General features: G+C 42.1%; 1 protein-coding gene across 4 annotated transcripts in view; it reads left to right on the forward strand.

The window, feature by feature from the left end:
- Nucleotides 1-14,006, forward strand: part of TGFB2 (transforming growth factor beta 2) — a 98,652-nt gene that overhangs the window by 7,626 nt on the left and 77,020 nt on the right. For 2 of the 4 annotated variants that reach the window (XM_004028415.5, XM_055379535.2), the window contains exon 2: nt 10,446-10,529. The exons of the other annotated variants lie outside the window; for them this stretch is intronic. In XM_004028415.5, the coding sequence (XP_004028464.2) occupies nt 10,446-10,529 (84 nt within the window). The remainder of the gene's footprint in view (nt 1-10,445; nt 10,530-14,006) is intronic. 4 annotated transcript variants of the gene reach the window in all.

Here is a 14,006-nt window from a genome sequence, read left to right on the forward strand (position 1 = left end):
AGGCCTCAGTTTCTTCCCTTGTAAAGATGAAGAAAGTAACACTGGCCTTCTAGGGTTGTAAGGATTGATGATGACATATGTGAAGAAGCACCTAGTGCAGCTGCTTCTGGCATGGAGTAGGTCTTCTCTGCCTGGCAGCAATTCTCTGAATCTCAAATGCCTTTGACTTTAGGGTATACCATTATTTTATGTGCCACTAAGAAAAAAATATCACTTCAGTGATCATGCCATTGATTTTAAGAGAGGGTCTGGATTTTAGAGAGATGAAAATGTGATTATGAGCGATACCCCAGGAACCACTTCCATTAACCTCGGATGTCTTGGAACCTCCAGCTCATTCTTTCCTTTGCCATAGTTCCACTCAGTGGATCTCTTTCCTTTGCTCACTCAGATTGTTCCTTAGGTGGCCTCTGCCACTTCAGGGCAGGGATGGGATGGGGCTGGAAACAGAGAACATAGGGTTGGTAATTCACCATGTCTGGCACTATCTAGTTCTCCTATGAGAAGGCCTGAGAGTTTAGGCAATTAGATTCAGGCCTTTCAGGGTCTGGTCCCTTCTCCTTGCTCAGCCCCTCCTCTCACTAAATCCCTGCGTGAAAACTATACTCCAGTCACATTGTCCTCTTTGCCTTTACCCAAATGGGCCATTTATTTTCATGCCTCTGGGGTCTTTGTTTATGCTGTTTCTTCTGCATAGAGATCTATCTTTTCACACCTTTAAAAATCCTTCTGCTTGGTGTGGTGGCCCACGCCTATAATCTTAGCACTTTAGGAAGCTGAGGCGGGAGGATCACTTGAGGGCAGGAGTTGAAGACCAGCCTGGGCAACATAGCAAGATCTTGTCTCTACAGAGAATTTAGTTGGGCCTGGTGGTGTGTGCCTGTTGTCCTAGCTACTTGGGCGGCTGAAGCAGGAGGATTGCTTGAGCCTAGGAGTTTGAGGCTGCAGTGAGCTATGATTGCCCCGCTGTCCTCCAGCCTGGGCAACAGAGCGTGACCCTGTCTTTAAACATAACAAAATAAAACAAAATATTTCTGGGCTTAGTCAGATGCCACCTCCTTAGAAAACCTTCCTTGATTGTCCTAGTCTTATTTAATTAGCTCTTCCTTTGCACTCTTACTATACTGATGGTTATCTCTATCTCTCCCTCTTTTCTTTTGATCTTAGTAAGATCTAACTCTGTTCTGGGCTGTCTTCTTCATTGGTTTGTAGACTGCCCCAGGAACAGAAATCAAGTCTGACTTATCTATATTCTTATAGAACTTAGCATATTGTGTTTGATCAAGGAATGTTTGACAAATGGATGAGCATTCCCTTTAGAGAATAAGACTGAACTACAGGAAGAAGAAGAATCTGTGAGTTCAAAGAGGTGTCAGGGCCAGGAGGTGCAGAGAGATGAAATGTTCTGACCTTCATTATCAGGGAAAATGTGTCTGATGGGTCATGTCACTATGCTAAAGAGCACGGGGCTTCTCATAACCATAATATTTTCTGTTTCCAATTCTCAGATAATAATGAAGGTGGTGATAATGATGATTAAAGCTAACCTTTATTGAGGACTTTTTACAGGCCAAGCATAGCTAACCTTTATTGAAGACTTATAAGCCAAGCATAGTTTTAAATATTTTACATGTATGTACTCTTTAATACTCACAAGCAATCCTATGAGGTTAATAGTCATACTGTCCCTTTGACAGCTGAGGAAATGGAAATAGCTATTTCTGTTAGTGATGTGTTATGGAAATTAGACTTTCAGCCACCACACGTAATAGAAGCCCTAATACAGAGCCCAGGAAATAGAGAGCATGACTTTTCTTGCCTTCTTGATAAATGATGTAATACATCCATGAAAGAATGGTGACTCTCCTCTGTTAACAAGAATTACATTCACAAGCGCTGAGAAAATATACCTCTGAAGCACACAACCTGGGTTTTTTTTTTTTCTTGCCTCTAACACATTCAACTTTTATTTCTGCACTTAATTGATACAAAAAGTGTGATTTATTAAGCCTTTGGTTGTTTCTGTTTGTTTGTTTGTGAGACAGAGCCTTGCTCTGTTGTCCAGGCTGGAGTGCAGTGGCACCATCTCAGCTTACTGCAACCTCTGCCTCCCGGGTCCAAGCAATTCTCCTGCCTCAGCCTCCCGACTAGCTGGGATTACAAGCATGTGCCACCACGCCCAGCTAATTTTTGTGGTTTTAGTCAAGATGGGGTTTCACCATGTTGGTCAGGCTGGTCTCGAACTGATCTCAAGTGATCCATCCACCTCGGTCTCCCAAAGTGCTGGGATTATAGGCCCGAGCCACACCGTGCCCAGCCTTGGTTTTGTTTTTGAACTGCAATCATTTTCCTCACAAAAATTTTGATAAATTTTATTGATAGGGCATTCCTATTTCAGAGAATTAATTTATTTGGGAAGGCAAGATGATATACAATGAGCATGATGACTTTGGAGCTAGACAGACCCATTAAATAAAGAAAGGAGAATAAATAAAAGGGAATTGTACCAAAGGAATCTCAAAGGCTGAAATGGAAGCGGTAACATCAAAGACAAGAAATCCTACTCCAGGCCTGTGGCAATTCTTAAAGAGTGGTCCTGTTTTGGTTAGCAACTTGGCTCCCTCAGTGCAAGTTATTAAAACTGCCTCATTGATATTTAAGTTGCTTCCTACCGAATTCAGATCTTGGCTCTGCCATTGTCGGCTTTGCAGATGGATTTGAAACCCCTTCACTTAGCCCAGCCTCAGTTTCTTCATTTGTAAAGAAGAACATCGACTTTCTAGGGGTTGTAAAGGATGATGTGTGTGAAAAAGCACCTGGTGCAGCTTCTTCTGGCCTTCTTTGCACAGCAGCTATTATTCATCGAATCTCATTGACTTTAAAATGCACCAATATTTTATGTGCCACTAACAAAGAACTATCACTGCCCATTTAACTATTGGTTATAACATTAACTAAATATCACTGCCAATTAACTCAGCCATTGATTATAAGAGAGAATCTGGATTTTAGAAATAATAGAATATGAAAAATATATAGAATCAGTGAAATCACATAAATGTTTGTGAAATAAAGAATAGCGGTCTATGTGCACATGGTATAGAGTGCTGTAGCAGAAGTACATGGAAAATGAAATTAAATGGAGGCATGACATCTGCCCTCAGAAACGTTTTCTAGTTAATGAATGTTAGGAGCCCATCTGCGGAATCAAGAACAGGAGATCCACATAGTATATACTCCTCTCAGCCAGAGTCTTGGAAATCAAAAATTTTTTGTTTTTATTTTATTTTTGACATCTCAAGATTTACCATTTGTTTCAAAGGGTATATAAATTTTTAGGGGAATTTTTTTTTTTTCGAGACAGTCTCACTCTGTTGCCCAGGCTGGAGTAAGTGGCACAGACATGGCTCACTGAAGCCTCCATCTCCTGGGTTCTAGTTATCCTCCTGCCTCAGCCTCTACAATAGTTGGGACCACAGGCATGCACCACCATGCCTGGCTAATTTTTTCAATTTTTTGTAGCGCTGGGGTCTCGTCATGTTGCTCAAGCTGGTCTTGGACTCTTGGCCTGAAGCAATCCTCCTGCCTCTGCCTTCTAAAGTGCTGGGATCACAGATGTGAGCCACTGCACCCAGCCGGGAAAAATTATTTAAACTATTTGAACTGATTTCTGAAGGTGCATATGCGTCACATAGTACTTGCCTCTTTATTTTTCTGGATCCCAAAGTCCAAAATCAAAGAACAGTGGGGATGTTGCCTATAAAAGACTGACATGCAGACGGGGCTTCTATGTAATGTGCTTCTGGGGCTGGTTTCGCTTCTCCTCACAGGTGTCCTGTCTCTCATCACTTCCACTGGTTGAAAAGAAACCAGGACATTTGGAGTCAAGGCTGAGGCAGGTCAGGCAGCTGTGGTTATACTCATGTAGACCTCATTTCACCTCCACAACAAAGCACTGGCCACAGCCGCCTCTTAGCCTTCAGGCAATTCATTTTAAAGGCGGCTTTAGCGATAGTATGACATTACGGTGTAGAAATCTAAAAGAGGAGGCTGGGTGCAGTGGCTGGCGCCTGTAATCCCAGCACTTTGGGAGGCTGAGGCGGGCAGATCACCTGGGGTCAGGAGTTTGAAACCAGCCTGGCCAATATGGTGAAACCCTGTCTCTACTTAAAATACAAAAATTAGCCGGGCATGGTGGTGGGCGCCTGTAATCCCAGCTACTTGGGAGGCTGAGGCAGGAGAATTGCTCGAACCCGGGAGGCAGAGGTTGCAGTGAGCCGAGATTGTGCCACTGCACTCCAGCCTGGGAGACAAGAGCAAGACTTCATCTGAAAATGAAAAAAAAAAAAAAGAAATCTCAAAGAGGAAGCTGGATGAGATGAAGGGGAGGGGCTGGTCGAGAGTAACTGCAGAGGGTTTGAGGAGTAGAGATGATATCAGAGAGGGGAAGCCACACTAAGGCCTTGGGTAGTTGTTCACAGTGCAACATATTCTCTCAGTGAGTTAGCATCCTGGCTTTCCTGGGGCAACCCAGTAACACCACTTCAGTGATGTGGAAAACCATTGCTGTCCAAGAGGAATTGAATTCACTGGCTTTAGTGTCTGTTAGGAGGGAAAGCCTCATCGTGCTGAGAAAGCGATCCTCCCTGGGCCGGGACCATCTCTTCATTCTCTCAAATGAACGCTTGGATTTGTTACTGCCTGATAAGTCAGAAATGTTTGGCTTAGATGTTCCCTTAACCACAATGACTTGAGGAACTTAAGGCAAATGGAAAATGCTTCCTGGATATTGTAAAGTCCAAACCTTCTGGAAATAGTTTGAATGCATTTCCATCCCTCCACAGGCAGCTGTTTTTCTCTCACACTAGCATGTTCCACTAGCGTGTCCCCATCCCTCAGGCCTTCCAAGCTACCTATATGTCGGTAATTATGAAACAGGTTATTTCTGAAGAAGAGACGCTGCGTTTCTGAAGAAAAAGTCATGGAGTAGCTATTTAAGAATAACACTGGTCTTTTGGAGTTGTTGTTTCAGGAAGTACTGTAGCATCTTTTTGGTCTTCTGAAAGAAAAAGAAAAACGTTGTGACTGTGACTTTGGCTCTGTTTATTTTACTTTTCTTATCTAACCCACACGACACTGACAAATACCACATCTGTCTTGACAAGCTAGTTTGCAAATAACTATTCATTCATAATTTTAGGCTGTTGTAAGAATCCTTATTTGTTACTTCATCTTGTAAGCAAGAATGCAAAATTTGGTTTTGAGAAAGACACTGAAATGACCGCAAGTCCACTGGTCTTTGCAAATCTCTCTATCTGAAAAAAGATGACTGTGTACTTTTTAGTGGATTTTCAGAGCTCTAAAATATTTACTGTTGCCAAAACATAGATGGGAATTTTCTGAGAAATATAATTTAATTTTAAAGTTTTGGATTCATTTCAGTGTTGGTAATGTCAGTGCTTCTTAGACCAAGTTTATCAGGGATTTTTCTGTTTACACCAGATGTAGCAGTAACTTTGTCATTTCTTCTATTTTGATTTTTTAAAAATATGATCATTTATTCCCCTATCTATTGGCTTAATCTCATTTTCACTTATTTTCACTTTTGCTTTGACATCTTATGGCAATATGACTGCAGTTGTTTCTACTTCCTTTATAGTGAACTCTTTTTTTTTTTTTTTTTGAGATGGAGTCTCGCTCCGTCACCTAGGCTGGAGTGCAGTGGTGCGATTTCAGCTCACTGCAAGCTCTGCCTCCAGGGTTCATGCCATTCTTCTGCCTCAGCCTCCCGAGTAGCTGGGACTACAGGCACCCCCCACCATGCCCAGCTAATTTTTTTTAGTAGAGATGGGGTTTCACCATGTTAGCCAGGATGGTCTCAGTCTCCTGACCTCATGATCTGCCCGCCTTGGCCTCCCAAAGTGCTGGGATTACAGGCGTGAGCCACCGCACCCAGCAGTGAACTCTTGTAATAAAACTGCTGGCTTAGAAACTCCAGAAAAGTGTGAATGACTTATTCTGATTCTACTTCAGAAAGATAAAGAAACAATCACAGATGGAGGACTTTTCTGTGCAAAGGATGGGTGGTTTGGTCAAGGAACGGTCCCCTCAGAGGTCAGTCAGGGCTTTCTGTGGGAAAAATGTTTCTACATTCAAGTTCATCCTTGGCATTTTGGGCTCTGCAGGTTAAAGAGAGGGAGACAGAGGAAGGAGTGCACCAAACCTCTGACTCCTACCTGGAAGTAGCCAAGCAGAAGCAAAGCTGAATAATAGCCATGACCTCAGGCTCTGAAGCAGCAGGTTCCACCTTCAGATGGATCTGTTAAACTTCACCACCCTGGGTTTCTTGTACCTGTCTTCACTGTTTTCTGTCTGAGATATCTTGAGGCATTTTTAAAACATTAAGTTGTTTTGAATAGTAATTTAGTCACTCATTTGTATCTCTTCATAGTATTAAGCCTTAGGTTACTATGTGTGTTAACTAAAATCACTGAGCGGATCTCTAAACTAAGTCCTGAACTGCCATGGTTCCACCTACTAAACTTACACTTTTCTTCTATGTAGAATGAGGTGACCAGTGCTAGTTTTTCCTGGAGAGAGAGGTATTTCAGAAGAATTCCACTGTCAGAAAATATCACCATCAATAATGAAACTATGTGTGTAAAGTCATGTCTGATTTTATTAACTGTTTGTTACAAGTACTCAGATTATAGAAAGAGGGTCTTGATCTAAGCTGACCCTGAATTGTTATACATTTGGATCAGTTTTCCCTTTCTTGCTGATAATTCTCTAAGAAGAGTAGAAACTCATTGTAGTTCAGTGTTGGGAGGAATGATTGTACCCACTTACAGAGTTGCTATATCACAAGAGAGATGCATTGTTTGTTTGTGTGGAGAGGCTGGAGGGATTAGGGCAGGAACTTATTTGATAGGGAGTTTAGTTGTACATTTGTAAGACATCTAATTTTACTTAAGATATCATTGCAGTAAGAATGGCTTTATCTCTATCCTATAGACCCTCACAGTAGACAAAAGCACTACCTACTCAGAACAAATAGCCCTTATGAGGGAATAATTTTTCCTTGATTCACCTGATTGGATTGTTTTGAGGTCAAATGAGGTTTTGTAAAAGGCCTTGCTAACCTGTAAGGCATAATAACCTGTACCAGGGTTCTCAAATTTTACCATGCAAAATAATTACTGATGTACCTTTATAAATGTAGATTCCCAAGCCTTTGTCAGCCATCCAATTCAGATTATAATTCAGTTCGTTTTAAGGTGGGCTCCAGAAACCTGCATCTTGATAAGGCGGCCAGGTGATCCTTGTGTAGATAGTTCAGAAACATACTCTGGAAACACTGTGTATTTTTGTTTTGTTGCTTTATTTCTTAGCTGTGTCATTGCAGGCAAAAATAAACCCCAACATTTTTACAGTTAATTAACTTCATAGTCATTTAATTACTTTGTAAATTACCCATGCAAAGTTTTAATTCTAGGACTGTTTCCATTTTATGACTTGTGTTACCCATAGTCCCCCATCATAAATTAGTGAGTGCCTGCGTTCTTCTAAAAATATCATGTTTCTCACATGCACATAGGGAGGGGAACAACACACACTGGGGTCTGTCAGTGGGGATGGGGTAGGGAGAGCATCAGGATTCATTGCTAATGCATGCAGGGCTTGATACCTAGGTGATGGGGTCGATAGGTGCAGCAAACCACCATGGCACACGTTTACCTATGTCGCAAACCTGCACATCCTGCACATGTATCCCGGAACTTAAAATAAAATAAAATTTAAAATAAAAAAAGTTATGTTTGTAAGACTATAAATGCCTCAGATTTTGAGAATTGTTTACATTTCTTTGTTACAAAGCCTTTTCGCATATATCCAAAGCCTCACTGTTCTAAACAGAGTGTATCCATACCTCAGTGCTGCTTCAATGATGTAGATTATTGAAAACTGATTTTTTTTTCTTTTTTTGAGACAGAGTCTCACTGTGTCACCCAGGCTGGAGTGCAGTGGCGTGATCTCAGCTTACTGCAACCTCCGCCTCCTGGGTTCAAGAGATTCTTCTGCCTTAGTCTCCTGAGTAACTGGGACTACAGGCACGTGGCACCACACCCAGTTCATTTTTGTATTTTTAGTAGAGACGGAGTTTCACCATATTGGCCAGGCTGGTCTCAAACTCCTGACCTTGTGGTCTGCCTGCCTCGGCCTCCCAAAGTGTTGGGATTATAGGCGTGAGCCACCGCGCCCGGCCTGAAAACTGATTATTTTAAAACTAAGGTTTGCTTTCTGTAGACTGAACAATCATTAGCATCCTTACATCTCTATCTCATTCATGGTCTTAACTTCCAAGGCATTGGATCAGCACCAGAGCTCCCTGTCCTCCTGCCTTGCTTAAAAACAAAAAAGAAAGAAAGGAAAGAAAAGAAGGGATTTTAACACTGCTTTATAGCAGAGTGAAAGTAAACCAAAGGTGCATACTTGAGAACTGCAGGCTGGAAATTGCAAGTGACAATAATTACCTCATCTTATTTCCACACAGACTTCCTATGACCTGGGTGACCTTGGGATCTGAATTCTGTTTAATAGAATTGTCCCTCTTCTGCACCACGGCGTACACTGGCCTGAAGAAGGTGCTGTTTCCCAGGAAAAGCACTTAAATCCCCCCAAGAAATGCATAGGGCCATAGTTTGAAGAAAAAGTATTGCTAACCAAGTGACTTACTCTGCATATTCTACCTTTCTCTGGTTGTATTCTTTGAGATTTTTATTTAAGATAACTTTCAGCATCTCTTTTTAAAGGTCAGATATGAATGAGAAAACTTTGTTTGACTTGTTAATCTTGTGACAAACCGTTTATATCCAGTGTAGCTTCCTGTCTTTGCTGACTGGTTATTTGAGGGAATTTTCTTCCTGTAAGACTGTGGAGAAGCCTCTAAAAATAAACAGCATGGTTTCTTATTGGTGGGAACATATGTGAGCAGATGTCAGCTGGAAGCAGCATATGGTGGCAACATGATAGCAGTATGTGCTTATAGAATCCCCGCTGTTGGGTCCTCGTCTTCCATGCCACACTGGCCAATCAGAGCCCCATATCTCAGTTAAAGAGTGTTCTGCCTAGAAGGTGTAATCCACACATTTGTGAAAAATCTGCCACTGGGATCTTGATAGTGGGCTGAATATTGGACATGGTAAGTTCCAGAGTATGGAAAAAGTCTTTGTTATCCATTTAAAAATCAAGTGATAAGAGGCACACATATGGCAAAAATAAAAAATAAATCAAGAGAAGAGTCCACAAAGCCTTTGTCTTGTGTTGAAAGAAGTTTTCAAGTCAGGTCTGAATAGTGGCAGTGTTACTTCTAGAAGACGTGCCCTATAAACATGGAAGGTGCATGGACTCTCAGTGTATGTAAGGAGCCAGGAAAGAATGATATTCATGCCAGGCCCTAATAGGCAGTCAGGGCTTCTTTTGTCACACAAGTTAGACAACTGCTCATATTCCTTGACCACCTTTTATCTGTCAGTCTGTTTTAAATATATCATCTCGTTTCAATTTTATAAAAACGCTCAGAGGTAGGGTTACGTCTGCCTCATCTTACAGACTTCTCCATGGATTCACAGGAAATCAGTGACAGAACAGGGGTTTGAATTAACATCTTCTTCTGCAAAAATTCTATATTTTTATTGACCTTACCACCAATAGAAAAACTTTCGAACACTCAGCAATATTTCCTCTTCAATTTGAGATATTTTGTGGGGGAGGGGGTGTGCTTTCTTTTCTAGGAATATGGTGGGCAAAATACAAATTGGGTTGCTATTACTTTAAAGAAAAGTGAAGTTCAAATTTTCCAGATGTAATAACTATCGTGGAAGATGCGTTTAGTCCATTTCAGAGAGCTCTAGCTTTTTAAACTGTAGGTAAGTAGCCCCAAACCAATATTCACTTGTATTTTTGACTCATTCAAGAAGGAGTTTTCACATGCGGGTTAGAAATGATGACAGGTGGTTTTAAGAACACTGAAATCTAGGCCAGCCAAATGAAAACCAAAGTTTTATTCTTAATTGGTAGGCTGTCTTTTGTCAAAGGAGGTCAAAGCCTTTCTTATTCATCTTTAATATAAATCAAGGTATTTATTTTACCATTTCAGTATGTAAATTGTACTCTGTTATTTTAACATTAGAACGTGCTAAAGGGAAAACTGAATTCAGGAGTCTGACTGCTGGTTAAGGGATGCCAGAAGATCTGGGACTAAAATTTGGAATCCTCCTTAGATCCTCAGTGTCTAATCCCCTGGCCCCAGGTAGCAGGGACCTTATTTCTGGGGAAATGATAAGAACATTCAATGAGTCCCTCTTCTACTTTGAATCTTTGTATAGTTCTGTGCCAGGCATCTCTTCAGTAAAATAGCTAATGACTGTGCTTTTTAAAACTCCTAGCTGTCTGCCCAGTTGTTACAACACCCTCTGGCTCAGTGGGCAGCTTGTGCTCCAGACAGTCCCAGGTGCTCTGTGGGTACCTTGGTGAGTACACTTGTCTGCTTTATTCCTCGTTTGACATAGTTTTATCAAATCCATCTTTAGTGTTTGTCTCCTGTGGGGAACTTGCCAGAGGCAAGATGAGATTCTGAAATGCAGCCTTGTAGCTGAGCGATCACAAAGGTGCCTAGAATTTTTTTTAGTAAGAGTTTACGTGAGAAAAACTGATGAATAGCTTTGAAGTAATACAATGACTATATTGCAGCATGTAAAAGAATGACTTGTGGGGATGAGATATGTGTTTTAGGGGTCACAGAGTGATTTGACATACACCTTTCCTGGTCCCCATGGAGGCCGCTCTCTGGAGGGTTGGACAGCATGGCCTGAATGTCAAGGGAATGTTCCTTTTTATATCTTATTTGTATCTGTGTTCTTGTTCTTGACACATAGTAGTTGCTCAATTAATGTTTCTTGTCCTGAACCAAAGTGAAAGGAGATTTTCTCTCCTTTAAGGTTCTAGAGCAAGCTTGTCCAACCCTCGGCCTGCATGCAGCCCAGGATGGCCTTGAATGCGGCCCAATATAAATTTGTAAACTTTCTTAAAAAATTATGAGATTTTTTTTTTGCAACATTTTTAAAGCTTATCAGCTATCGTTAGTGTTAGTCTATTTTATGTGTGGCCCAAGACAATTCTTGTTTTTCCAGTGAGGCCCAGGGAAGCTGAAAGATTGGACGCCCCTGCTCTAGAGGGAGACCTGTCGGGGAGTTATGCTGCTTATTATTTGTGACCTTTGTATTGACATGTCTCGTTTGCATAAGGAAATGGATCGTCATGGGTCAGGCCCTCAGCCAACTGGACCTGTGAGCTTGCCACTTGCTCAAACCACTTAGCCCTGACCCTCGGAGCAGGTGCAAGCTCCTCAGAGCCAGCACCAGGTGTTAGGCTGAGGGGTACAAAAGCCAGAAGTCCTCACCCCTTTCTTATTGGGAACACTGATTAATTCAGCCATTTATTGAATGCTTACTATATGCTGGACGATGAGTCCACAACAAAGAATAGAGCTTGGGTGATCCTGACGCTCAAGGAATTCAGTGGCTAAAGTTATCGCTGAACCATGCTCAGGAAAAAAGGAAACAGACTTGCAATCCTGGCATTGGTTCACTGCATATTTTTGAGGCCCTGAGAAGGTTTGGATTATGTTGATTCTAAGTGTGGGTGGAGGTCCCGGCTAGAGACAAAAGAAATGTTTTTATTATCCTAGGAAAAGCCTAGGTCACTGGATACCCTATTCTGCAATGTATCATGCCTACACATTGTTGGTTAGAAATCAGTATAGTTTATTTACAGTGGCCTAAGCTGGGGTTTCCTCAAAAAGAACTCATTCTGTTGAGAATATACGTTGATTTTAGTACAGAAAGCCTCAAAGTGGCTAGAAGCTGCAATGTGAATAAAAAGAGTGAAAAGTTTAATCATGCCTTTAAAGCTCCCGTTTGTGAGTCATTACGTTTTGTTTTTATACTCTAAATTCTAATTTTATTTCACTAGCTAAACCAAGGAGTTAAACATCTGATTTTTTCCCCTAGCGAACTGGCTATTTGGAAAGGAAAACCGGAGGGAATGAGAGAAAGAAAACATTTGTTGAATACCCCCTATGTCCCTGGTACTTAAGACACATCATCCTAATTTTCCCCACATTGGTTGGTCAGGGAGGGCCAGAATGACGATCCCCATTTTTTAGGAAATTGTGGTTTGGAGAGGTAAACACCTTGTCCTTGGTCACAGAGCTGGCTAGTGACAGAGCCAAAATCTGAATTCAGGTCTGGCCCAGATGCCACCGTACCACAGAGACCCCAAGCTTTTCCCCCCTTTTTTGGCTTTTCCTTTGGAATCCTGTCCTGTTAATTTTGTAACTTTCTTGCCTACTACTTGGGATTAATTTCCTTTTCATCTTTTCCTCCCATAGTAAACAAAGTGAGAGGCCTACCCTGGTTCTTCGGGCGGTTTTTCTTCTCAGACACTCCTTACTTGGGGTTATTTTCAGTCACTTAATTGCTGCGAGCTTCTGTCTTCCTTTGGTGAAAAAACATTGGAAACCCACCCTGCTCCTCAGCGAGTCAGGGAAAATCAGGAGTGTCTGAGGGTGTGGAAGGGGAGATGGGGCGCAAGCCCCACATAGATTCCCATACAGTGGGAGGCTCTTCCACCTTGCCTAGCTCGCAGGCTCTGGAAAAACCCTGCAGACCCCTTTCAGACCTTCCCTGCAAGGCTGCTGAGCAGTGGGGCTCTGCATTTTTTTTTTTTTGTCTCTGTTCTTAGAAATAGTAATTGAGTAAAAATGTAAGTGAGCGTATGCCAGGGGGCAGGCATCCAGGGTCAGGGTGAATTTCTCCATGCTGAGTGTGATTCTGAACACTCGTTAAGTGAAGTTGGCCTGTGCCAAGCAGCTCCAGGGCCATCCCTGTCACCTTGCGTGAACCTCCTCTCCATTCCAAGGAGATGTTGGGAGCGGCTGAAGTGAGCGTGAGGCCTGTGGCGCCTCTTGCTTTTCTCACTCTAACCTGGGTGTTGTTGATAACGACGTGTTCTGACACTGACAACTGGACTGGCAGCTCTGATGCTGCATCAGCTTTAAATTAAATACCCTGGAGGAGAAAATAGTCCCTGCTCCTCACAGCCATGTGACTGCAAAATCAGTTTTCTCTTTTCAAGCTTATTATCCCCAATAATATTGGTTAAGATGTGGTTAGCCTGCCTAAAGGTTTTCCTATTAAGACATAAGAATCCAGTGTGTAAGCAGTAGAGATAAGTCTCTCTATGAAGGAATGGATTAATAGTCATGAAGGCAAACATAATTTTTTAAAAAGAGCATTTACTGAATAAGAGGCTTTTAAGTAACTTGGTTAAGATTTAAAGGTGGTATTTCTCTCTCTCTGTCTTTTTTTAGAGACAGAGACAAGGTCTCTCTGTTGTCCAGGCTGGAGTGTGGTAGCATGATCACAGCTCACTGTAACCTCTAACTCCTGGGCTCAAGCAATCCTCCCACCCCAGCCTCCTGAGTAGCTAGGACTACACGTGTGCGCCACGACACTGGCTAATTAAAAAAAAAAAATTTTTTTTTAGAGATGGGGTCTTGCTATATTGCCCAGGCTGGGCTCAAACTTCTGACCTCACACAGTCCTCCTGCCTCAGCCTTCTGAAGTGCAGCCATTATAAGACATGAGCCACTGCGCCTGACCCGAGGTGGTGTTTCTCAAAGTGTGATATGCATTTCTGTCTCCTGGGATATCCATCAGATTTCTTGGCCCCATTTCAGAGCTGCCAAGTCAGAATCACCGGGGCGGGTGGAGCTGAGGACTCTGCACATTTTAAACAGGCACTGCAGGTGCTTCTGACGTCACTAAAGTTTGCAGCTGCTCAAATCAAAGGATGCTCTGATTATGCACATCTGTTTACTCAGTCATACCACATGGATGGATTCAGATCCAGTGGACTCTCTGTTTGATCAGCTGGTCCTTCAAGTG

Source organism: Gorilla gorilla, chromosome 1 (assembly GCF_029281585.2).
Source record: "Gorilla gorilla gorilla isolate KB3781 chromosome 1, NHGRI_mGorGor1-v2.1_pri, whole genome shotgun sequence".
In the NCBI taxonomy this organism is placed as follows: Eukaryota; Metazoa; Chordata; class Mammalia; order Primates; family Hominidae; genus Gorilla; species Gorilla gorilla.